This window comes from Pochonia chlamydosporia (assembly GCF_001653235.2).
Source record: "Pochonia chlamydosporia 170 chromosome Unknown PCv3seq00015, whole genome shotgun sequence".
Taxonomy (NCBI): Eukaryota; Fungi; Ascomycota; class Sordariomycetes; order Hypocreales; family Clavicipitaceae; genus Pochonia; species Pochonia chlamydosporia.
Genome location: NW_019154050.1, coordinates 582180 through 608575, shown reverse-complemented (window position 1 = coordinate 608575; position 26396 = coordinate 582180). Strand labels below are relative to the sequence as shown.

General features: G+C 47.2%; 5 protein-coding genes across 5 annotated transcripts; 3 read left to right on the top strand and 2 right to left on the bottom strand.

Annotated features, from left to right (window-relative positions):
• Positions 1-583: 583 nt before the first annotated feature.
• Positions 584-754, top strand: VFPPC_17068 (hypothetical protein; the record flags this gene model as incomplete). Its single annotated transcript, XM_018294817.1, has 1 exon — positions 584-754. One exon carries the CDS (start codon positions 584-586, stop codon positions 752-754), a length of 171 nt encoding a protein of 56 aa, XP_018136136.1.
• Positions 755-812: 58 nt separating this feature from the next.
• VFPPC_14909 (hypothetical protein) lies at positions 813-2160 on the bottom strand (the record flags this gene model as incomplete). The annotated part of the gene is made up of 2 exons (XM_022428939.1): positions 813-923; positions 1009-2160. 2 exons carry the CDS (start codon positions 2158-2160, stop codon positions 813-815), a joined length of 1263 nt encoding a protein of 420 aa, XP_022283913.1.
• Positions 2161-6751: 4591 nt separating this feature from the next.
• Positions 6752-7423, bottom strand: VFPPC_18392 (hypothetical protein; the record flags this gene model as incomplete). The annotated part of the gene is made up of 1 exon (XM_022430010.1): positions 6752-7423. The coding sequence occupies one exon, from the start codon at positions 7421-7423 to the stop codon at positions 6752-6754; it is 672 nt and encodes a 223-aa protein (XP_022285006.1).
• Positions 7424-14695: 7272 nt separating this feature from the next.
• Positions 14696-16403, top strand: VFPPC_11342 (hypothetical protein; the record flags this gene model as incomplete). Its single annotated transcript, XM_022428751.1, has 4 exons — positions 14696-15252; positions 15332-15954; positions 16038-16082; positions 16165-16403. The coding sequence occupies 4 exons, from the start codon at positions 14696-14698 to the stop codon at positions 16401-16403; spliced, it is 1464 nt and encodes a 487-aa protein (XP_022283929.1).
• Positions 16404-25425: 9022 nt separating this feature from the next.
• Positions 25426-25784, top strand: VFPPC_11338 (hypothetical protein; the record flags this gene model as incomplete). Its single annotated transcript, XM_018289559.1, has 2 exons — positions 25426-25672; positions 25744-25784. 2 exons carry the CDS (start codon positions 25426-25428, stop codon positions 25782-25784), a joined length of 288 nt encoding a protein of 95 aa, XP_018136309.1.
• Between the last annotated feature and the right edge of the window lie 612 nt (positions 25785-26396).

Genomic DNA, 26396 nt, shown 5'->3' with positions numbered 1-26396 from the left:
AGCTGAAAGCGCTCATGATTTTCTTGGCGATGTATGAGAGGAGAAGAGGGAGGTCCAACTTCACCCTATACAGACATTCTAAGAGAAAAGGAAACAGGTGGAATATTTTCTGATATCGAACTGTTAAACTAGTACTGCAAGTATCAACCTCCTGGGATACAGTAGGAAGTAACTGCCAATAATGTCAGACGAAGTGCAAAGGGGGTTGCGTAACACAATCGAGCGACAGTTTAACAATTGGTACTGGGCTTTTATGGACATGGAATAAGGTAGTTGAACTCGGTAGTTCCAACTCTAACATGTAGCTCAATTTATTAAACTCCGCAGGGTTTCTCATCAAGACGCGGAGAGGAAAGTGAAGGATCGGATAGCGTTGGAAGGGACGGAGGCGCCATTTGGCAAGACGCAAGACTCTGCACCCATCGCGGTTTCAACACAAGGCTTCATTTGCAACTGACGATAAATGACTGGCCTTGCTATAAGAAAAAAATTCTACAGTATAGGTGCACAATCATCCAGCTTTCTTGCTTATACCGCCCATGTACAAGGGGACAGTGTATAAATAAAGCGACTCTTTGTGACAATGCACATAATCTGTTCACAATCTGTTTTGAATGTTAGAAACGCGAGGCTAAGTAACCATTCCATACAAATCAATCCCACTCGGAGCCTTTCTCCTCCAATTATGCGTCTTCGGGGAATCGTGCACCTATCTCAGGGCCACGAACAAAATGAAACTCCTGATCTCCCATGACGTACTGGAACATTTGTTTACTTTGATCAAATCTGGCAAACTTTCCTGCCAAGCGGGGTTATGGATAGAGACTGCCGACAATGGCACTAGCGGAGTATTGAGACACTCGTGCGAGCGGCGTATACGTGTCGTAGGTCGCCTTTAGTTGTCGGATGAAACCGATCGTGGCCTGCTTCAGAAGGGTGAGCATGGAGCCGATACCAACGTTCAAGATCTGAACGGTGATGACATTCACCTAGAGTTTCGCGAAAAACGTTCTCTGCGGTATCCAACGAGCCGACCCGCTCCAATACTCCTTTACCAGAACCCCTCTGGCTCGCAGTGTCTTTAGTTTGACCGGCATCCGAGATCCCGTCAGAGCTCCTATCGGTCCCATCGTCGGGGACTTTGCTGCATTTTTCCAACAAGGCGTTGTCATCGCTGTCCGTCCGCTCGGCGGCACCGCCAGTTGTGGTGTGAGAATGAAAGTTGATGCACACTTCTCCTCTGTGATCGGCGCGTTCGAAGTTGAGCTCAGGCGTAGATACGTCGTCAGTTCTCTTTCTCTTTAACGATGGCCCACCGTCGCATGGCGTGTCATCACCTCCTGAGGGTCTAATTTTGGTGCCAGTTGTGGTCGCAATACTGGCACGCTGAGAGATCTTTGTTTGTTCATCCACATCACCGTATTTTTCGATGTTTCCGGCATCTGAAACTGGCAGCCCGCCGCTGGATTCGGCAAGAATTGCATAAGATTGATGACTGTCCCTGACGAGGGTATCATCCGGTGAGCATATTTCGGGGTATATTTGTTGATTTTTTAAATCGCCGTTGGTTTGGACAATACACATATGCCAGTTGCGAATTGGTATTGTGCCGTCATATATTGAGTCTGGATATAACCTTCTCCGTCGACCATTGGCATAGATAGCTTCGATAGTCCAACGCTCCAACTCGTCGTCAGGTTTATCACTGCCTCTATCAGTAGACGCTCTGGCCGCTGGTGTCGTTTTAATGAGAAGCTGGGATGTTGGCTCCTGGACTAGTCGCACTTTTTTCTCAGCTCCATTGGCATAGGTAGCTAGAAAATATCTCCACAGCACACCGTGCTTGGTGGCGAATTGCGGATAGAAAATTTTCTCTGTTTCAACACCATCGTCATCAATCCCGTGCAGGACCCAGGAATGAACTGGACCATTAGTCTCATCCTTGCCAGTTTGGCTCTCTTCGCTTGGGCAAGAAGACATTGCAAACCCATCACCGTTGGCGTCCTCGACAATAGTTGTTGGAGTGTTGACGTTTGTGGCCTCTTCAACCTTATCATCGTCATCGAGCAAGTCTGACGGCCAAATGAAAGCGATATTTGGGTTGACATACTGAACTTTTCCTGTATCAGTGTTACCGTCTGGTGTGTGCAGGGGAAACATGGCTCGCTGAACAGTGTGGTTATGTCAAGGAGACCAGCGCTGAATGCATGACATGACGAAGCAGAGCAGAGTAGACCAGGGTATTTATAAGTCGCAGCTAGGTGGCATGATGCGGTTATGTTGACAAATCATGTTTTGTGTTTCTGCTGGTCTGCTGACTTGGGGATTGTTGCGCAGCGCCTGCATGGCTCACAGCCAACCACTTTGCTTGCCAGTCACCATTAGCCAAGTTGCCAACAAGGCGCACCCAAGCGGTCGCTAATGTGGCAGCTATTGTTCTCGGAACCTTGACCATTCCGCACCTTCTATCCCTACGAGAAATCCCAAGAGGGTTAGACTATGTAAGCCTATGCTTAGCTGCAGCGATTAATGTAACATAATTGAACATGGAGGCAATGCCTATGCGGTGGATTCTTCCAATGCATAATAATGGGTGCCCTGTTTTCCATGAGTGCTTTTGCAGCCGTTATACTGCTGAACGAGAAGTCTAAGCAGGCTCGAAGGGACAATCTTGGTGATAGGTGGCCAAAAGCTTTAGAAAGTGGCCTTTCCATCCCCAGCAGACTGAAGGAGATAAGTTGAGAAACTGGCGGATTCGGCATGTTAAGTTAGTGTTAAAACTGTACCCGATTTCTCTTTCCATCAATGCAAAGATCACCTAACGCTCAACTATTAAGTTTCGTCAAGAGACACGCGGAGATGGACGGGGAGGATAAAGATATGGAACAGTCTAAAGATGCTCGGGAAACCAAGATATAATAGCTACAGTAACAACCAGGGCTAGGGTAGTTCTATATATAATACAGGTGTCCGGAGGAGCATGAAAATAGTCCTTCAGGGCTGCTATAGCATTGCTTTGTAAGGAGGAGCTCGCCGGTTTTTGAATATATGTAAATACAGTCTTTAGCCGCCATCGCGACAAATCGGTTGAGATATATCGCCAAGTTTTTATTCGTAAAATATTCAACTTCGAAACACCCAATAATAGTACCACTGGGATGAAAGATAGAAAGGCGGGTTCTGCCGGCTGTAGAACCAGCGTGTTGAATTATATGGGTACCATCTGCGAAGTTATACCATAGATATTCACTATGTGGGAAGTCGATGTCGTTTTGATCAAGAATAGCGTCTATTTGCGGAGGTATACGTTGGCCGTCTATGGTGCGATATTCGGTGGTGTTGTCGGAATGCCAAGTGAAGAGGATATCGCCATGGACCTCAATTGTGTCTATAAAATTGTCTGTCGTATACACCTGTTTGCTCGCACCGGCGGCTAAGTCCCAGTTAATAACGTCGAAGTTAGAGAATGTTAAAATAACATTAGGCTTTTGGGACCATCGATAACCTTTTATACCCGAATGCTTATGCGTCGTCATCGAAAGCTCATTATTGAGATCGAAAATGCGGATTTGGCCGTAGGATCGTCCATGGTAGATAAGATAAACACCATATTGTTATTTCTAGTCCAGTTTTCATCTTCCGTTCGACACTCAGGAAAGTTAAATGAAATATTCCAAATTTCCGTGACATCTTGACCATTGTTTTCCGAAGAGAACCTCCTGAGATGAAGACACTGATGGTTCCATTTAAGACCTAAATCTAGAAGCCACTCGTCTCGCGGTGCAAGACGTATACTCTCTTCGTCATATTTTCCGTTCTGGAGATCTTCGATTAAAAAATGAGTGTCTAGAAACAAGTTTCTATCTCTCTGATCCGGTAAAAGAAACGCCATGTCTTCAGGGATTCCTAGAGTAAGTCTAAGGCGTTGATTCCAAAACCTCTCTTTAGAGTGGGAAAACCTAAACGCTTTAATCGCGTTAAATAAATCTTCGTCAAAGAGGTAGTTATAAAGGTAGTCCATGATCACAGAATTTTGAAAGATCGCCATGCTGACTGGACGTTACCAGGCGCAGTAACAAAATTGGGTTTCTTGAGCCAGTTTTACTTGGCTTTTCTGCTGGGAAGAGAAGATTGGGACGGAATGAAGCTCTTTATAGCCAATTTCCGTTGACAGATCGGACATTGACATCCGCTACTTCACGTAGCGGCCAAATTAGCCACCCAGAACTACTTTCATGCAGACTTGTCAGCAATCAATATTGATTGATAAGGCCAGTATTGATATTGATATTGAAAACTTAGCCGATATTGATATTGATAAGAATATTGATAAGAAACCACTGATTTTCGCCGCCGTCATCATAGTGTTACAACTGACTAGGCATACTTGACTGTGACAAGACGTCACCCTCGCCGATATCTTTACTACTGTTGGCGGTCTCTCAAAGTCAAATAACTTCATCATCTTCCCCAAGGAGTACATCCAGAATGTAAGTCGCGCCAATAAAAACGCGAAAAACGCGGATTCGCCGTGTCACATGATATTGATTGATAAGTATTGATAGACGAAAGTCATATTGATATTGATAACTATCAATATATTGATAGTTATCAATAAATTGATTGATAAGCCCATATTGCTGACAAGTCTGCTTTCATGTACTATAAGAACTTTAGGTAACATTAAGCTCCAGTTTGCGCGATGAACCACAAGATGATCGCTGCATTGCTTACCACGTCATAAATATCAGTTAAAAGACCAATAATTCGTTGCGGGTCCGGGCATATGTTCAGGGGTTTCCCAGAGCCGAGTACACGTGGTGGCATCCCCCATGCCTTTGCATATGTTCCGCACCACCCACGAATAAATCGGATTCGCGAAAAACTCTCCCCTGTAAACATTTCCCCCCACTTGGTGCTGTTAGCAGGCCGTTAGTGGGGAAAGTGTGTACAGGCCACTCAGCCACGCACCACGCTTGAGATCATATCACGACACTAACAGCACAATGGAAGACCTTTGGAGAGTTCATATTCCATTGCAGAGCTGATTTTTGGCGACAATCCCACGAGAGGTCTACTGGGAACCTTCGAAGAGACAGTGTAGCCGTCTCTGGGTGCCCTAAGGAGAGATCGTGAGCATCGCGGCTATCCCCGTTCGCCGACGCGTCAACACGCCAATTCTCATTGTGCGAACCTCACGAAACACAACACATTACAGCCCCAGTACGTGGAAGGGAGTGTCGACCCTTATCACATACGCCCCTTTGATGGAAAATGGAATTGAGGACTTTATTTTCTTGCCCGACAAGAGTTTACGGCATTGCACATTTGGGAAGGACGCGATCGAGACGCGTGGAAGAAGGGAAAGATACGGCCGCCGCCAGTACCAACAACACAGAACACATCTTCAAGAACAGTATCATCCTCCATTAATGACGCGTCAACAACGCCGAAAGTCAGTCATCCGGACCTCACGAAACACCAAATATCACAGCCCCAGTACTGTAAAGGGAGTTGCGCCCACGCCCCACGATGGAGAATGGACTTGGGTACTCCATTTGTCTTGCCCGACAATTGTTTACGGTGCCGGAGATTGAGTAGTACGCGATGGCGAGGCGGAATTGAAGGATGGATATGCCTACCAACAACACAACCAACAGCAGCACCACCAACAGCGCAGAACATATCTTTACGGATAAAATACCTTTTGTCTACGCGTTAACGAGTTGCAGAGCCAAATCTTAGAACCTCATGAAACACCAAACATCACAGCCACAGTATATATGAAGGGGCAATGCTCCTCCATTTACGCCCTTCGATGGAAAGTGAACTTGGTCACTTCATTTTCTTGCCCGACAACAGTTTACGGCTTCTACTACCGGCAAAGCATACCTGTTCGCAGAACGGAAGAGACGATATGGTCAAACATACTGGACCAAAAGACAAGTACTTCAATGAGTCGGGCTATTCAACATAGTCAAGCTCAACGCCACCTATGTTTACACAACTTGATAACAACACCACCACCAGCTCAGAACGTATCCTTGAGGACACTTTGGATTGCAGAACTCACAGTCAACCTGTCTCCACGCAAACAATTACTTCAGCTGACGTGTCTAGACACATCAATCTGCTGTAATAACGCTTGAGCGGAGTTGGGTTGAACATGGCCCGAACACAGCACCGAGCATGCCACAAATCATACCACTCCTACACTAATGGTCACATCGGCACTCAAATAGCGCATTCCAAACATGGTTATAAAGCGGCATCTGCAGGACTCAACTCAACTGCCCGCAAGTAGCAGTACAAACAGCCAAGAGAACTAAGAAGACAAGAGAGAGCTCTGTCCATAGTACGCCACAGCCACGCGAACGAGTGATTATTGTTACACAGAAACTGAGGAGGGCCAGGAAAGGCCTGACAAGTACATAGATACAGAACAGTCATTAGGACTATCAGCAAGATGTAGCTCCCTGGAGCAGACGGAGGAAGCAGCTCTGGCCGCCGGAACCGCTTATTATCTGGAAGTGAAAGGTAGAAGCATTTGTATGTTAGTCGAACGCTGCATAATTGCCCTAGGGCGATTGGGACAGTCTATGAATAAACAAACAAACAAACAAACAAACAATCGGATTCGCGAATATGCTGCCCCATTCGCGAATGGGACATCCCACCCACGAATATCCGCCTTCGCCACTGGGATGCCCCAGTCGCGAATAGTTGACCCACTCTGTGTACTCCTGATTTTCTAAATAGCCGAGTTCTCTATGATAACAGTTCTAGCCCGCTTCCTGCGCGACCGTTCCACCAAGGCAGTTTCAGTCCGTATAGCTAAGCCGGATAAACTTCCGCAGTCGTGATCATCTCTATGGCAGTGTATACTGCACTTCTTATCTTCTTTATAACACCTGCACCTCTTTGTGTTGCATAATCCCTTGCACTGGCATGAAATTCCTTCCCTTGCGCTTGTAGAAGCTTCCCTGGCTGCCAGTCCAAGTGAAACTTCCTTCGTGGATTCAGGAATAAAAATATCCGACCAGAGAGCTTTATCAACAGCTCCTAATCCCTTAGTGGGAACTAGACGTTGGATTATCCCTGAATGTGTTAGAACTTTGTACCTATGAGGGTAGGGTTCATCCAGTATACGCCCAAATATGCGTCTGTTATCTGTTGAGGTCCTATCCTCTCTGGGAACCTTTAAAGAGACTGTATCCCCTACTTTAAAGTGTTGGATATCTTGCCTCTTTGAATATTTCTGCATCATTCGAGTTCTTGCTTTCTGGGTGGCTATCTGGGCCTTCTCAATTATTGGATCTCCCAATTGAACATTACCCCCTGGCTCGCTTCTAGGTTCACTCGTCGGATGGTTCGTACGTTTGATTCCTCGACTGCGGGCATCACTGTCAAACCATTCTTCCATTGGAGAGCTTTGAGTTGGCGGAGTAATTCGTACATTGATTTCTGAGCCACTAATATCAGAGCCACAGCGCGTTATGCGGGAACTGTCTGAATAATTTCCATTGTCAACTCTTGAGCCACTGGTTTGGGCTGGTGGACTTGTGCAGAGGGCGTAAATTGGGGCTTAGGTAGGGTCTTCTTGCATAACTCCAACGTTAGGATCTTTGCGTGCGTGGCTATTTAGCCAGTCGGTATATGATGAACGCTCTCGAAATAGCAATTCCGCAGGCGCACATCCAATTGTAGAGTGGACTTGAGTGTTTATAGCCAATGTAACCTCGAGTATTCCGTCAGCCCATTCAGTTGATCCGTTGTCCATTTTCCAAGCCCTCAATTTCGTTTCAACCACTCCATTAGCCTGTTCGACTAAGCCCTGCGTTTGTGGAGACCTAGGAGCTCCATTTACGATCTGGACTCCATATTTTCTTAACAGAATCAGAAGAGCCCCCTTGAATTCCTTCCCGTTGTCTGCCTGCATGATCTTGGGAGGTAAGAATGCCGCAACAAATTGAGCGAACGCAGCTGCAATCGGCTCGGCGTGCTTGCTTTTTAATGGATGTAACTGGGTGTACTTCGAAAAGTGATCTTTGATATGTAGAATCCACTTGAACTGGCCAGAGGGTTCGTGGCGCATGTCGATTAAGTCAATTTGGACTCTTTCCCAGGGCTCTGCCGGTGATGATTGGAACCAATGGCGCCTTTGTTCCAGCTGGCCTGTTTAAAGCACAGTTCTTGCATCGTTTAAGTATAAACCCAATATCTTCGCGCTTAATTCTGTAGTACTTTCGTTGAACTGCAGCCTATGTCTTCGTTTGGCCGGCATGAAGAAGTTATAGGTGTTCATTGGCAATAAGATCAAATGCCTCACTCTCCGGAACAACATATCGTGGCTCTGGAAACCTGGAATCAGCCCTTCGATAGAGCTTGTAGTTAATGAGTTGGAATTCGGTATGTGCACGGTGTCTGAGCCGGGATTCGGTCTGGTTCTCTGGCTTTAGATCAGGACGGTCGAGAAATATGTGCAATTGGCGCCATTTAGAGTATTCTATTCGCTCTCGATTGACGTATCCAGGGCTCCGGATGTAAGACTGAAATGCCATTCGTACATCATTAGGAAAAGGATTGATAGAAGCAACCACAGCACTGGCGGAAACAGTAACCATATTGAGAGTGTAGAGTTGACGGTGAAGAATGGAAAAATTACATTCTTGTTGTAGGACATCATTATGTGCAGTTGATGAGAATGATATAAGCAGCTCTAATACAGCGCTTGCAGCTACCAAAAGCAATTATCAAGGGATCAAGCATCGCAATGTATCAGAAGTGTTACAAAGTAACAAAAAGGAAGCTGCGGGCAGTTTACTTCTGAGTATGAAAAGACCATTTGATCCGTCTAGGTAACCCAGTTGAGAACCAAGCTCAGCGCCAATTGCACCCATGGCTAGCTACACTATGACACTCGCATAACTACAAGGTTGGACGGAAGATTCCCCATGATCCGGGTAACGAGAGACTCTTGGTTTTCTATCTAAAAGATCGAGTGGCTGGGATTTTATACAATTGAAGAGGTTCCGTACAGTGACGAAGGTCCTCCTTGATGTGGTTTTATGAATGGGTGACTTGGACGAAGTGGATCAACTATTCGCGACTGGGGCATCCCAGTGGCGAAGGCGGATATTCGTGGGTGGGATGTCCCATTCGCGAATGGGGCAGCATATTCGCGAATCCGATTGTTTGTTTGTTTGTTTGTTTGTTTATTCATAGACTGTCCCAATCGCCCTAGGGCAATTATGCAGCGTTCGACTAACATACAAATGCTTCTACCTTTCACTTCCAGATAATAAGCGGTTCCGGCGGCCAGAGCTGCTTCCTCCGTCTGCTCCAGGGAGCTACATCTTGCTGATAGTCCTAATGACTGTTCTGTATCTATGTACTTGTCAGGCCTTTCCTGGCCCTCCTCAGTTTCTGTGTAACAATAATCACTCGTTCGCGTGGCTGTGGCGTACTATGGACAGAGCTCTCTCTTGTCTTCTTAGTTCTCTTGGCTGTTTGTACTGCTACTTGCGGGCAGTTGAGTTGAGTCCTGCAGATGCCGCTTTATAACCATGTTTGGAATGCGCTATTTGAGTGCCGATGTGACCATTAGTGTAGGAGTGGTATGATTTGTGGCATGCTCGGTGCTGTGTTCGGGCCATGTTCAACCCAACTCCGCTCAAGCGTTATTACAGCAGATTGATGTGTCTAGACACGTCAGCTGAAGTAATTGTTTGCGTGGAGACAGGTTGACTGTGAGTTCTGCAATCCAAAGTGTCCTCAAGGATACGTTCTGAGCTGGTGGTGGTGTTGTTATCAAGTTGTGTAAACATAGGTGGCGTTGAGCTTGACTATGTTGAATAGCCCGACTCATTGAAGTACTTGTCTTTTGGTCCAGTATGTTTGACCATATCGTCTCTTCCGTTCTGCGAACAGGTATGCTTTGCCGGTAGTAGAAGCCGTAAACTGTTGTCGGGCAAGAAAATGAAGTGACCAAGTTCACTTTCCATCGAAGGGCGTAAATGGAGGAGCATTGCCCCTTCATATATACTGTGGCTGTGATGTTTGGTGTTTCATGAGGTTCTAAGATTTGGCTCTGCAACTCGTTAACGCGTAGACAAAAGGTATTTTATCCGTAAAGATATGTTCTGCGCTGTTGGTGGTGCTGCTGTTGGTTGTGTTGTTGGTAGGCATATCCATCCTTCAATTCCGCCTCGCCATCGCGTACTACTCAATCTCCGGCACCGTAAACAATTGTCGGGCAAGACAAATGGAGTACCCAAGTCCATTCTCCATCGTGGGGCGTGGGCGCAACTCCCTTTACAGTACTGGGGCTGTGATATTTGGTGTTTCGTGAGGTCCGGATGACTGACTTTCGGCGTTGTTGACGCGTCATTAATGGAGGATGATACTGTTCTTGAAGATGTGTTCTGTGTTGTTGGTACTGGCGGCGGCCGTATCTTTCCCTTCTTCCACGCGTCTCGATCGCGTCCTTCCCAAATGTGCAATGCCGTAAACTCTTGTCGGGCAAGAAAATAAAGTCCTCAATTCCATTTTCCATCAAAGGGGCGTATGTGATAAGGGTCGACACTCCCTTCCACGTACTGGGGCTGTAATGTGTTGTGTTTCGTGAGGTTCGCACAATGAGAATTGGCGTGTTGACGCGTCGGCGAACGGGGATAGCCGCGATGCTCACGATCTCTCCTTAGGGCACCCAGAGACGGCTACACTGTCTCTTCGAAGGTTCCCAGTAGACCTCTCGTGGGATTGTCGCCAAAAATCAGCTCTGCAATGGAATATGAACTCTCCAAAGGTCTTCCATTGTGCTGTTAGTGTCGTGATATGATCTCAAGCGTGGTGCGTGGCTGAGTGGCCTGTACACACTTTCCCCACTAACGGCCTGCTAACAGCACCAAGTGGGGGGAAATGTTTACAGGGGAGAGTTTTTCGCGAATCCGATTTATTCGTGGGTGGTGCGGAACATATGTCGATTGAAAAGGTTATACATGCCCTTTGATATTGAGACTGCATGGAAATACCAGAAGCCACCCGTCTTCCATACATTAGCAAACATGTAGCACTGCATCCCCATCTACGATGTCTATGACAACTTCACCACAGTCAAGGGCCGCGACGCCTGCTGTTGATCTGGATGATCTGCTGCATTAGCTAGACCTTCGGGGTTCGTATAGGCTCCTGCACGAGTTTGGAATAGCTTATGGGATGTCGGCCGACCAAAAGAAACTCATAAAGACAGTGCATGAGGCTGGCCTGAACGAGGACAATGCGAAAAAGTACGTGATTGAAGTACTTGAATTGCTTGAAACCGCAGGCACTAAAAGTAAGCCGGAAAACAAAAACGGTGACCGCGGCAAGGACAGCCGAGCGCCAAGGTCTAGTGTCAGCAAAAGGGGATCATCAAAGGAGCCAGGACTCAGCCAGCAGAAGAAGGGATGCTCACTCAAGTTCAGATGATAATTCCGGATGGGAGGAATACTGGAATAAACCTCTGTCAGAGAAGCAAAGGGGCAAAGGGCCAGAACATCATGTATTTAAGAGGTCAGACTTAGTAGATCTCCAGAAACGCTTTAATAAGCTTGCGGTAAACCCCACTGGAAAGGGCGTCGACCGAAAGAGGAGAAGCTAGTGGTGTGCCATTTAATGCAGCCGAGACGGAGAAGTTGAGCCGCATCAGAAGCATAAAAAGCCAGCACGCCGCCCTTTTCTAAGTTCATCAGATCTTCCTCCTACATCATTATTTTGAACACCAAGCCTATCAGAATGCATCTAAATCACCTAGACCTTTCGGAAATTCCGTTCAAATCAATTGAGGAACTTCGGCAAACGCCAAACATCTCGCAAACCACCGATCGACCGGTCGCTCACACATAGAGCTATTGGCATAATGTTGTTGGCTTATACGAATCGAAGTTTATGAATCATGACAGGGCTATTGACACAGCTCTCCTACAATCTGAAGAGCCACTATCATGGCACGTCAATATGCCTTCCCACCTCGACCCCGTCGACACTGGTTGCATCGCCACTGGCTTTCCTTGGTCGGGGGATACCGATGTTCCTTTGGTACCAGACGATGGACGATCTTCTAAATGCAGAGAACGGTTTGAAGCCAATCATTTGGAGATCGCAGATGTCCTCGACACAAGCCTATTTGAAGAAGTTGCCTTAGGAGTTTTCCCTCCATGGATCGCTGTCGCAGGGCAGCTTTTTCGAACTCTTCCGACACCACTACAAGGGATGAAGCTCTTTATAGTGGAATGACTGAGGACGATCTATGCGAAATGTTAGATTTCTCAGACCTTGTTGAATTTGAACCTGATATTTCGCTTGTGACGTCAGAGGTTCAAGACTTAGAGGCCCTTACATCTCTAGAATCACAGCGCTCTGAGATTCCTAGCTTGCCGGTCCCTTTTCTGGAAGATGCTACAAAAGATATTGAGAGAATCAACTTGACAGAAGATGGACCTGATGGAGAGGCCACGAACCCCGAGCCAATCGGCCACTTGTCGAGCATTGAATCCATCGTGTGTCAAAGAACTATCATTGATCTGACTGAGGATGACTCTGATGACGAGTTAATGGATACCAAACCAATCAGCCACTCTTCGAGAGACGGGTCCATCGAGTGTCAAAGAATGGTCATCGATCTAACCCAGGATGACGATAAAGAGAAGATAGCAACCTGGAATGACGAGATCTTTGATGATATAGACTATGATTACAGGAGTTCTTACGACAACAGACGATACTTTATAGCCTTAGCTAGCGACTTTCCCTACTCAAGGACAAACAACAACTTCGTCACAACAGCACTCATAATAAATGGGAAATCCTATCAGTGGAATCATTGCTGTAATAAGTACAAGAGTGGGAATTCTCGAGTCAGGCCAAGGCATAAAGATACCACAATCGTCATAAGAGCCGGCGGAAGCGATATCCCTATTAAACTAACCTACAGAGGGTTTAGCATTTGGGAAGGCGCAAACTATCGTATGGGAGTCGTTATTAGTGATAACGCGGCAAGAGAGATGGTGTTTAACCGACAATCGATATGCTTAAAAAGGATGAAAGGCTGTATGTATTCAAACGACTTGCTCTATAGCGGACGTGAATGAAATAATTGCTAGCGCAATCCTCTGAACCAATACCAACTACGTCACAGCTTGATTACAACGGCGCAGGCCCAATATCGAAGGAGAGAGAATTTACCAAACACCCAACAACACTATATGCGTGAGCGAGACCTTGTAGCGCCTATTGCTCTTGTATCATGGTTCATATGGCAAGAAACTTTGTGGCAAGTCGTCCACCGTCATGCGGTCAACGGCCAGGACATGAAAGCCACGATTAAGCAATCGGCGATGTTCATCGCCAACCACCAATTCCTCAGTCGCCCAACGGCCCAGGGGTGAGCCATGCTCTGGTTAAGCGGTAGTCTTCTCTGTCTGCAGTAATTCTTGGATGGATGCACCAGACGACATGGTGGCGATACGATTGGTAGAGTCACAAGGAGACACTTTTGCATATTCATACTGTGATTCGAAGCTATTAGCTCGTTCTTGCCATGATATGGCTGCCGACCTTCAATCGTCTCCTCGCGATGCCGAGTTTTAGGGGGCAACTCGTCCGGGGAATACATCCAGTAGACCCGGGCATATACATGGTTTTCGTCCGCCGCCCTGATCTCCAGAACTTTAGCGACCCAATGCTGTGTCAACTGTGGCGATGTTCCTCTGTCCTTGTCTCTACGTGCTGCCTTCTGGCTCTTGATCGAATTATCGTTGGCAACGTATACAAAATCGTCCGTTCGGTATGTATGCCCGTTTACTGTAGGAATAGACACCATTCCCACGGGTTAGTTTTATGTGGCTTTCCTTCATACGTCACCGCACAATAGGAACTACTCAGCTTACGAATAAATGTGTGATATCGCGTCATATCCTGCCAGCGTTTCAACGGCTCTATGGTATACGACATGTCCATGCTGGTTCGATATGAACTTTCCTTGCGGCTTGAAGGGAGAGAGCTGGGTGAATTGCCTGTCAACCTTGTCACCATCGTGTTGTTTTCTCTTCTTTGATGCTCGTTCGGAGCTCTGGTCGGTGATGGTAATCACGGTGAATGGACAGCCAACGCGACTGTCTTCGATGGATTGTCGACGCCGTTTCCTCGATTTAGGTCCCATTTCAATGAGTTCTTCGTGTCTTTCGCCCGTCGTTTTGGCTATAAGTCTGGAATCTGCATCATGTCTCACCAAGGTAGAGCTTCGTCTCGCGCGCTGCGGTTTATCGTTGACGGGTCTTAGACTAATTTACGCAGAGGAGGTTAGGATTATCTGGCACAACCTTCGGCCATGGCCCAGTTTGGCAACTGTTGACGACGGCCGCTTCGTTCGACGTAATGCTCCCCACCCTGTTTTGTTCCTCCTATTATAATACCAGCAGTGATCCCCACCGAAGACTGATTCGTTTTGCGTAGGTAGTGCAACCTGTCCATTTCCGCCGGCTGCCTAACCCACGACACATGCCGTTTTGTGAAATGATGACTCATTAGCGAGGTCAATATATCTTCATCTTTCTGCTCCTCCTCCTCCTCCTCCTCCTCTGCCTCTGCCTCTGCCCATCTTATTATATAACCAGCAGCTATTCTGGACAGTTCTTCTCTTATACGCAGTTTCACAATGGAGGGTGGATCGGCGCGCAACGAAGCCGAGAAGGAAGATCACCTACTACAAACTAGATCTTCCGACAACCTGCCTCCGGCCAATTATGGCAAGCAGCCGCAATTATGTATGCTATCCCTACTTTTTACTGAGCGAGTCACATCCTTTCTCACCGTCATGCTCATCCTCATGATTTCGGTCCCTCGCTCCATGGGCGATATCGCAAAAAGACAACTTCTCTACGAACGTATACAAATGGAGGACCATCCCAGCTTCGAGATTTTCTGCACTTACCAGAACCGTATCGATGTAGTTCAACGGTCGATTGAAGTGCTCTTGGCGATCCCGTTTGGAATGCTAGCTGACAAAAAGGGTGTCCGGCTCATCGCTTGTTTGTCCTTGACTGGATTAATCTTGGGGGACGTCTATATGTATACGGTGCCTTACTTTGGCAAAGTTTTCCCATTGAGCTCTGTGTATGGAGCGACAATATTGTCTGCTATCGGCGGGGGAACCATAGTTTACAATGGCTTGGTAATGGCCATTATGGCCATTGCCACTCCGGGAACGTCCAGGTCAGTCGTGACAGGAGCATTTACGCAACGTGTTATCCCTTTTTGATGAGAAACTAACCGACACTATAACTGGCCACAGAGCGCCCTTCTTCTTTTGGGCTCGGGCCATCTTTTCCTTAAGCTCATTCATAACCAGCTTCGTCAATGTGCTCACAATTACCTCCGGTAGCAATGAGTACACATTCACATTCCCGGCCGATCAAGCGCGAAGTGTTGTCCTCATATCTGTATGTGTTCAAGCTCTAGGGTTTGTGATACTGTTCTTCATGCCACTGTATACCATGGGCATAGAAAATTCCATGCCAGAAACAGCGACAGCAGCTACAATAGTCCCAACTCGGCAGGCCTTTCGAAGTGACTTGGCCTCGTCACTTCCCCAAAGATGTGTTCTTGCTGGGCTTGCCGGTCTGGCCACCTATGGCATGGGACAAATAGTATTCTCTCGTGCGACGGTAGCTTTGTTTAAAGCCGCCATGGAACAACGGAGTGAAATAGAACGAGTCAGAACCATGGAACGAGTCAACGACATAATTTGCCTCGTCTTATTCATTGCGGTTCTTCCGGCGGTATATCTGTTTCTACTACGCGAGAAGCGTGACGCAGCGGCGGCCAATATTGCGCTCGTACGTGGATCCACAGCGCTGCTGGCTGTGGGAGCGCTAAGTTTGGGCATTTCTTCCATGAAATGGGCCTTGAATAGTTGTGAGTGAAACCTACGCCTAAATCCCAATTGGATTTTTGAATTTTTTTCTTACTACAAAGACAAAACGTTCACAATTATATAGCGCTTAGCACCGAGCCTTCGTCTGTGAGGTATTACTATTGGATTTGTGAGTGACAACCAACCCGCAATCTCATATGCACAGCCGCGCCTGCTAGTTACAGAAACGGGAATATTGACGAAAATTGCAGACAATCTTCTTCATATCGTAGCCAGCTACGACGCGCCTCTACGGTCGGTCTTAACGTTTATCGTCCCTGTCAGCCAATTCTCCGTGTTATTCACATCGATTGAGGCTACTCGATTCTTAGCCGCCTCTGGTGGCTGGGAGATGTTTAAGTATTTTTCGGTGTTGGGACATACTGGCCTGCTGTTCCTGCCATTATTCATCGTGGGTGCATTTCATGCATTCGCCTGGCTCCTGCAGTGAAGTAAATAGTGCAAAATACCGTATACAATAGTTATTCAACCCTGCACTGGACTGGATTGTTTAGGAATTTGCTGCACTGCACGGTATACTGTATTGCACTGTATTTGAGCAATATCGTATTGTAATACCATATCGCACGGCGTGCAAATAGCCACATAGCCCTAGAATTAAGCTAACCCAGAATTTGAAAGTAGGCGACGCTACGAGGGAATGTACGATGCCACAGTTGCATCTGTAACTGATGTCCCCGACAGGGTAAGGAGAGGGCAGGAGCAACGACAACGCGTGGTGATACCGAGTTGCCGCCTCCGGCGGCAAGGAATGGGTTGCAAAGTCATGACACATAACAGGTCATACTGGTTGGTTACTTTGCTTTCCGCAGGTGGCGTGCGCACTTTACTTGTACGTGGGTTGAGGTTCCTTGTGTTCCCTATTTAGACACGATCACTATTTTTAAGTTCTGCAGACATAAATAGCGCTTGCATACTGATGTAAATTAAGAGCTTTAAATTCGGTGCTTCAAATGCAACAGAGTCTAATGTCGATTGATCAGTTACAACGAAGCATGGCACCATGGCACTACGTATCATGATCACCAATGGACACCAAATGTTTCAGAAAATTGGACGGCGTGCTGCGACTTTCGCCACAGCGAGATCACAAGATAGCATCCAAATACTACTTACAAAAAGAGAACGAGAAGAAAAACTAAGGTTTAGATACTAGGAGAAGCAAAAAGCTCGTAGTGTGGGCATGGAAATGACCATGCAGGACGATCCAACTCGAGTCTGCGCATGCCTATGTTTCAAGCACACGACCTGAAGAATATGTTTGCTCGACCAAGCATCCACGAGACCCTATCCCACTTTAGGGACACGGTTTTGGCCGACCTAAACCCTGATCAACTGCGTATAGGTTCTTGCTATATCGATATTGGAGCTCCGTATTTCGCCGATGGGCCGGGCGGGCGGCAGCGTGGAGGTTCTGAGCCTACCACGCTTCTGTGCAGTGCAATCGCCATCTCCATCAGAAGCTGGTCGATATCGCTCCCGACTCGCCTCTGTCGGCGACTTACTACCGGTTCTTTCTCACTTCGCGACACAGGCAACTTGATGTCCAAAGCCACGGCCATGCGCGCCTCTAATGCTGGACACCCAAAATGTCAAAAAGCCGGCATAATCAGGGCCAAGCCATATAATAGCAATAAAGCCATTTTCGGTGTGAGGGTCAATAGTGTCGCGTTTAGCGGTTCCAATAAAATTTACTACATGAAAATACGACGCAAGGACGGTCGTAGATGTCCAGGACGGAAAGGATTTCATACGATCAAATGGACGATACTGGAAGCAGCAAAAGTAGCTCGCAAATGGCGTATGCCTGTTAAAGTTGAAACTCACCGTGGGATGCGGGAGTCGCGTCCTCGGACACGGAAGCATACTGAACTCGTGGAGCGTGGTTTCCGCCTTCCAGATAAGTGGGACGTTGCATGGGGGCAGTGCAACACCAAACTCTTTAACAGTCACCGTCACCTTCCCACTTCTCATTGTCCTCTTTCTAGTCCGTTATAATAACAATACCTTGTCTGCGGCAACTTGGTGAGTACGCAGACACGTCTTCTTTGATGCGGTACCCGGCCTTCGAAAATAACAATTCTCCAGGTCCGTCCTCGCCCGGCAACTGCATTCGACGACCTGGCCTTCGTTGCTTCAAAGTGACTCAACTGCGAGCAAGAACGTCAATCGAGGTGTTACTGCCGTATCTTATGTCAGAATGGTGTTGGTACTCCTTGGAATCGTCTCGGGAGTGGTGACGCCTCTAGGTCTCGGCGACCGAGTCCGGCCAGGGCCAAGCCGGCAGGTCCGCTTCGACTATGTGCCTGATCTGTCCAGCTTTGGAAAGAACACAATGGCGCGCCCAGATGTGGCAATTTCTCGAGAATGTGGCATTGAGTCAGGCATCCTCTGTCCTGGGGCTCTCGTCCCTGGTCTTATTCAGAACAAAACGGGGAATTACATCTTTTCTGACCCAGCCTCACAAGGCACCACAAGGATCTCCGAGAACATCACGGCCATGTTCACAAGTGCTTCTAAAAATTCCACTATAGCGAGCATCTTCGATTTGCAGTACAGAACATGGGTACCTTTCAAATCTCAGTTACTCAATAACCATCAAGCCTATCCGCGCGGCCGCTTTTTACACATCGACAGTCTCCTTGCCCGTGAAGGGTTGGTTACGATTGAAGGCATCATTGCAGACATGACATCTGGAGGCGTCGGCTTCCGAAATCACAGTGCAGTGCTTGGCACAGCTTTTGGTGCAGAGTGGGCAGAAGATATTCTCTGGGTTGAGCCAGAAGTCTCGTGTGCTCATACCAATCTCTCCGTCATGTTAACTTTGGGCGAATTCCAGAAAATAGAGTCGGTGGAAATAGTAGACGATGGCGGCTTTGCACGTTTGCGCCGCGGTGATCCCCAGTGGCTGAACCTGACGTATTCGTCTCCCAATATCCGACTACGCGCTGAAACGACCGCATGGGCAAGCAATATCCTTACGGGTATCAGCCTTAATATTACCGATTGGGTACGTGCCCCCTATGGATTCAACGTTACTGAGGGACATCACTATCCGATTACGAAAAGCACCACCTGGGACATTGAAGACTTAGGTATACTCACCGCACGCATCGACGGCAAATGGCTTAACGTACCTAAAGCAGATTCAAATAAGAATGGGAGTTTCACGATAGGGAACCGCACTATTCACAGTTCTAACGAGGACCCATATCTGTGGGCCGCGGGGCTGTTTGAGGAGCTTGATGCCCTTTGCAACATTATGAATCTTGATGGATCGAAGTATTGGGATCACAACGTGGAGTGTGGCTATTTATTTGCGTCCCCACAAAGGATAGACAGCGAGCTTCCGTACGAGGAGGAAGGATCGCAATGGAAATCTTCAGTCTTCGTATGTGCAGGTGCGGTGAAAGCGTCAGTCAAGACAGCTACATTTCAGATGAATGGAACGGATTCTCTTCGTGGCTTGGTGGCGCTGGATATCTTAGACAAAACCTACGATACACCCTCGGATTACCCTCTTTGGGCGATGGAGGATTGGCGGTACCCGGGCAGCTTTGGAGCATATTTGCAACCTCTGTGGGGCATAGTAGACAGCTCATACGAAGACGCTGTGGGCTACAACTTCACTCGAGCTCCTTCATTTTATCTTCCCTATGCTGGGTTCCCATTGGGCCTAGATGACGCTGGCCCTGATATCCTCGCAGGAACTGTTGCTCCGCACGCGGTCTTATGGCATGTACTCGGTCCTGCTTTTGGAGCCATTGGCAAATCCAACTTACCCAGGTATTCCGGAAGCGACAATGCTGTTCTCCAGAACAAATGGCGCAACTTGTCTTCAAACTCGGAGGTTGAAGTCATCATAAAGCTCGTCTGGACGGACATTATGGCTAGTACTATAGTAGGCACGAACCTGAGACCACCTCGGTTAGCGACAGTTTATACCCGCAGGGTAACCTATGATTTTCGTTATGCAGTTCCCGCAATTTTATTCCTCGTTTCATGGACGTTGCTGCTGCTTATGGGCTTCGTCTTAGGCGTTTACGACAGGAAGCTCATACCAAACTTGAAACTGCTTCTGAACAATACTAGTGTTGGCAGGGTTGCCATCGCCATGACGGATAATGATCATAAGCACTTGCGGCAAGCATCAACTAGAGACTGGGTAAGCAATGTAGGCCATTTCCCAATCCAGCTGGGAGAATATCCCCACAGAAGTACTGGCTTCGAACAGGTATCATCATACACTGGGCAGCAGAAGAGGACTGGTGTACTAGCTCAACAAGTTGCTCGTTCAACCTAGGTGTGATATTGATGACGAACTTGCAATACCTTTTGCATTGGCATGGTGGTTCGTCAAAGGAGGGCACATGGCTAAATGAGGATCTTTTGAGCCCACAACTCGTGGGTAGAATCGAGCAAACTGGATTAGACGTTTGTCACATTTGAGATTTTAATCCCTGTTTTCTTTCATTATAATATTTTCTTGATAGAAAGGCGACATATTCATCTTAATCAACTGCGAATCCGGCACTGCCACTTGCTATGAGTTCTAATGCACTCGTCTGACCCGAAGCAATTATAGTAATCATTCACCCAACCATTTACCTCAATGCCGTTTGTATTTGAAGCCGTGCGGCACCGAAAGCGTAAAAACAAACCTGTGGGAGAGAGCAGGAGTAATTCGACTTATTCGAAGCTGAAGTGACCGAACGCATGCCATAAAGGTGACAATTTCCTGGCAGACCCTTCCAAGGAGTGCCCATTATTGATGCTGTTCTCCTCTATTTGATCAGTTTGACTCTTCCCTAGTTCATCGACGTCTGTATTGTGCAATCGAGAAGCGACAATTGCTTACCAAAGTGAAACACCCCTACGGTTGTCTGTGACCAGAGTGGCGCATCTTTCATTATCAATCATTGTGACCAAGACAATGAATTGGAATGATTGATTATTAAGCAAGGCCATAATGATAATGTTCATTCAGCGAAGTACAATGAGATGATAATGATTGAGAGATATAATGAACGGAACTTGCCGTCAAGCGACCTAAGGACCCAATGTCATGTTAACGCTGCAAGTTTTTTCTAGCTTATCCACGACTAGATCTTTCAATAACCCGTCATAGTCTTCTAGCAACTCGGCCGATAACCTGGATTTGGCTGTTTGCGTCATTGCGATGGTCTCTGCCTGCAACCGGCATGGTTCGCTGATACCATATTTCAGGTTTGTCAGCGTTCCCGCCGTGTTTTCCCCGAGGTCTGCTAGGACACGGGCCTGTTTTTGATGCAATGTTGACCGCCCATTGTCAGAGTTGTGAAAAGCAGCCAAGCATCCAGTTGCCGGCATCAAATGTGAAATTCACAAAACCGAAACAATGGTTGAGATCCTATTTGGAAGTAGCAAGATTAGTCTCTACAGGCCTCCCCGAACTGGTTTAAATTAGTGTCTCAAAATTGCTCTTCACATGCAGCAAATATCCCAGTTTGACAAGTTGCTGGGGAGAGTTGATGAGTAGCTATGGGCGGTTTGAAGTGGACTAAGTTCTGACGGCGGTCCAATGCTGGGCGGCTTTGGGCGGGTGCGGACTGGCGGCCCCACTGTCCCACCAGACCAACCCCGGTGACCCCTGGAACCCCCGCACCTTCCATGAACATGGACCGACTCACCTGGGCAGTCACCTCCAGTTACATCTGCGCTAGGTACTGTTGGGTTATGTGCCGGATATTTGACACCTGTCATATCTTGTCCCCTTTCAATTAGTTCGCCATCTATATCCCAAACACAACCACTAGAGTACCAAGCACGCTCACACCCCATATGTAATAATCCGCTCTCTTGATTGTTCGTTTCGCGTACCCAATCCCTGCGTCGTACATAAGTTCCTTAATGCCGTTCAAAAAGTGAAAGACAAAGGGGAATGCGATCGCGAATTTTGCCCCTTCTTTAAGCACTAAAGGCAAGCCCGCAAATGTATTTGCAAATGAAGCACTATCCATATGCCACCCAAACAAGGGTGCGAGTAGATATGAGGTGAAGTAGAGGTATGCCGCCGCGGAAAGAATGCACCCGCTGATGCGCATCCATGCCGAGGAGCCCAGATACGTCTGATCGAGCTTGTATATCTCGAGGTGTGGAGCAACAGGTCGATTTAGACTTTGTCGTTTTAGGATCTCATCTTCTTCGGCTTTCGTCGTTTTTATACTTTTCGGTAGCCTGCTATGGGCTGGGTCAGTGACGACAGTTTACACTTGGACAGCTTTGTTAACGTATTTGCCAGGAGATGGTACGTTTGAAACACGGCGACAGGAAGTCGCGATGGTAAAAGCCAGATTAGCACTTTTCTTGTGAGATAAACGCTCTGACCTTTTGATCGTGTCAGTGGTGGTGTTTCTTTGTTGAGCAGATGTCAAGTCCCTACCACCACGCCATGCAGAAAGCCCGAGTCTCTGCATCTTGCTTCAGCTCTTGCGAGAGTACAGTTTTCAATATAAAATGTTAACTCGACCTTTGTTAAGTCCAAAATCAGGCCGTTTGCTGCTCGATTCATTATCGCCAATGGGGAGTGGCTGATGTAACATTGACGTCAAGATAAAGCTGCCATTACAACAACATGAACGTGCCATGACTACAGAGTTTGGCTCGTCAAGAGCCCATTTAAATCACTCAAACAACTATTTGGGTCCCCAAATAATTTCCAATCACAAATGAAGTCATGTGTCAGTGGTGCTGGCGACTGTCCAGCTCTAGTGAGAGGCCTGTCAAGTCTCACGTCGGCGAACTCATTGTACAGAGCTCAGTAGAGGCGATATGCGCGCAAACTACGTATATGTAAATGAATAGATTTCTTCTAAAGCTTTTCTTTAGAAGACACTAGGCTCATGCCAACCTCCACAGAAGTTTGGATCTCCTGTTCGCTCAGTCCCAACAGGTCGTCATCGAAATTGATACGCCCATACTGAAAGGCAACGATAATAGATGAGCCCCCAAACTGGAACACGCCTAGCTCATCTCCCTTTTTTATAGTCTCCCCGATATTATGGTATTTTTTTGTGAATCCTGAAGCAGTCAGTTGACATTTCGTAATTGTTACTCTCTTTTTGTCAACTTACTCTACGCTCCCAACATCTGTGGCACCAATTGCCACAAATAAAACATCTCCAAACTCTTTTGTCTTGATAACCACGAAATCTCGTCGGTTGCGTGTCAAAATATCCACATTACTTCTAAGGGCCACAGGGTCAACTTGGTAGTAATCTCCCGGTAAGCTCTGAAAGCTTTGGATTGTACCCTCTACAGGTGAGTGGTATCGGTGGTAATCTTGCGGCGACAGGCGAAAGCTGGCAATGGCAGCATGCTTGAACTTGTCGCCTATCTCATTATTCATGACTAGATTATTGAGACTAAAGTTCTTGCCTTTAATCCAGAGCGCTTTTGCCTCGCTGATTGAGTCAAAGACGACAACTCGTGAGTCCGCCACCACGACGGCACGGGACGGATCGTCTGCTTCGTAAATGGGCCGTGACCCTGGACGATGTGCCCGAGTGAAGAAATCCTCGAAAGTAGGATAGCAATTGACATCTGCCGGTTCGAAGTCTCGCATATTAATTCCATACGAGTCAACAAAACCCTTGATGCGCTTCCGGGAAGCCGTCGTTCTTTCTCGTCGCCCTGTGGGTTGAATCAACACCTGAACTTCAAAGAAAAGGTCGTATGCTCGGTACAAACCCTCTGCAACCGATTCTTCGTGCATGTACAATCGCATCAAGTGAGTCCTATCAATCCATTGCGTTAGAGGATTGAATAGAATGAGAAGCTTGAGCTTCTTCCATAGGGTTTGTTGTTCTCGCTCCAATTGTCTGGTCTGCGAGTAATGTTAGAATTATTGGCTCTTTGGACTACAATGAACGTTTAAAATCACCTTCCGATTAAATGAGCGCCATCCAACTTCCGCGTTTTGTTCCTAGAAATATGGTCAAACGTGTTGTTACCAAGGCTGGGTTTTGGATAGCTTTTTGTGAAAGCAGGGGCATACTACGACCGTGGGCTTACTACTTCAGCAAGGCGCGAACAGGCCAATCGAAGATTACGAGGGGTGGACAGCACTTCACTGGGCTATCGTTGGAGGGCATACTGGAGCTGTCAAGTTATTGCTAGCTGGAGTTGGCAGCGACATGGAGTCAGATAAGAGCGGGTATGACATGGCCCTCATTCTCGCAGCCGAAAAAGGCAATGACTCGATGGTACGAATGCTCTTGGATGAGGGTGCTGATGTGAACTACAAGGATGACCAAGGAAGCACACCACTGGACTGGAGTGTCCCGATGTTCCGGCTCCATATGTTCCAACCTTTCGAAAGAGTTACTGTAGAATTCATTCACATCCTTCGCTAACGAAGCGAGCGCGGTGTGGACCTCCGATTTCTGTTCCATATTTGGGAAGTGTTGTAAAGTCCATCGAAATCCGTTTTCTGGCAAGGTCTCAGCAACAATTTTCCACGGGCATCCCGACTTTCTAGACTTTCGCTTCCGAAGGCCAGCACCTCTAGTTGGCCGTTGAGTTCCGTATCTATCGCATTGGAAGACGTACCGACTTCGCTAGCCGGGTCGAATTATACCATTAGCCTTAGTAACACCAAAGCCATGTGTCTTCGCAAATGCATTCACGTTAGCGAAAAGTGTATCAAGGGATGGAGATGGTTCGCCAGGGACCAGACTCAAATAGCCACACTGAAAGCTTCCGCACAACGATGTGACTGTCAAATGCCGTATCGGCATTAACACGGCTCTATCAATTTTACTATCAAAGCATGAGCTGTCAAGTCTCAGACATATGTGGATCAATGAAACATCGGTGAGAGGGCTGATGAGGACATCTTTTATGGTTAATCATTTTCCCGGCACTTCAGCCCAGGACTGTGGTAGGATGTTGAGCGGTTTTGCCGGCGGCTGCTTAATTTGAATGATCGGCTCAATGCGAGGCTCAGCATGAAATATGACTATGCCAATGCTTGCCTACGACTATGCCAATGCTTGCCTACGACTATGCCAATGCTTGCCTACGACTATGCCAATGCTTGCCTACGACTATGCCAATGCTTGCCTACGAGTATGCCAATGCTTGCCTACGACTATGCCAATGCTTGCCTACGAGTATGCCAATGCTTGCCTACGACTATGCCAATGCTTGCCTACGAGTATGCCAATGCTTGCCTACGACTATGCCAATGCTTGCCTACGGCTATGCCAATGCTTGTCTCATGACGTGTCTTTATCCTACAGGTAATTTAAATCCGTTGCCCTGCGCATATCGTTAGGAACTCTGAATATATATATACTGAGCGTTATGGCCCGCTCCAAGCTGAAGCAAGAAGCAAGAAGCAAGAAGCCAGTGTTTCACGGTTGATCATCTGTCTGATCACGGTATCTTTGCTACTACCGTTCATATTTAATATGAAGTTAATATTTGCCCTTTTTTTAGCCATTGGCCTTGCTCAGGCCTCTTGCAGCCGTCACGAAACTAGCATCCGATGCGACTCTGGTTGGGAAGACACGGACGAGTGCGCAAAGGAGCTCGGCAATACACGAACCTGTTATTGCGTCGAAAATTTTCGTACCTATTACGTTGCCAACTACAATGTCGACGACTTTAAGAAATGCTGTGACAGCAAGTCTGGTCATATCAATTGGTGGAACCTTTGCAATGTTGGTGAACTGACCGAAAAGGAAGCTAGCTTCTAGCCCGTTTCGAAGCTTACTTGTGAACACTAGGGCGTTTAACTAAGCTGCACCTCTCTTTGGCTTATCTGTAGACAACTAGGACTGGCATAAATGTTTGATGTTAGTTCCGGGCCTGGCGAGCGATAGTGATAAATTGTAGATAACAATGTTAAGACAAGGGGATAAGAAAACAGGCAAAGCTGACACGCGCATTCGGTGCACGGCCGACGAGATGGGTCAAATAAGCCACAAATTGAAATGAGTGCAAACGAGTTATTCCATTCATCGGCATGTATTCTGCCGTTTAGGTGATGTGTAGGTAGTTGTGATGTTAAGTGATGTCAAGTTCAAGTCGCTCATTTATATAGAAAGTCATTACGGTGGACGTATTTTATGACAGTCTTTAATTGTACGCACCCGAATCTCTATTCGTACGCACCCCCCCACATTCAGCCACAGCAGGTCTCCGATAATGCCCCGGTTAAATTTGCTACCAGTGATGCATCCAGTATTTCCAAACTACCACTGGACTACCTACAGTGCCTGGGCGGTTGTGTGCTAACCACCGTCCGTGTGACTGAAGCAGTCTTACTCCGTTTTCGCCGAGGCTGTTGTTGGTCTTGTAAGTCAGCTGCGTCTTCCTCGTCAAGAGTTGACCCTAGCTCGAATTGAGAGTAGTTTCGACGTGCTGACCTCTGTACGCC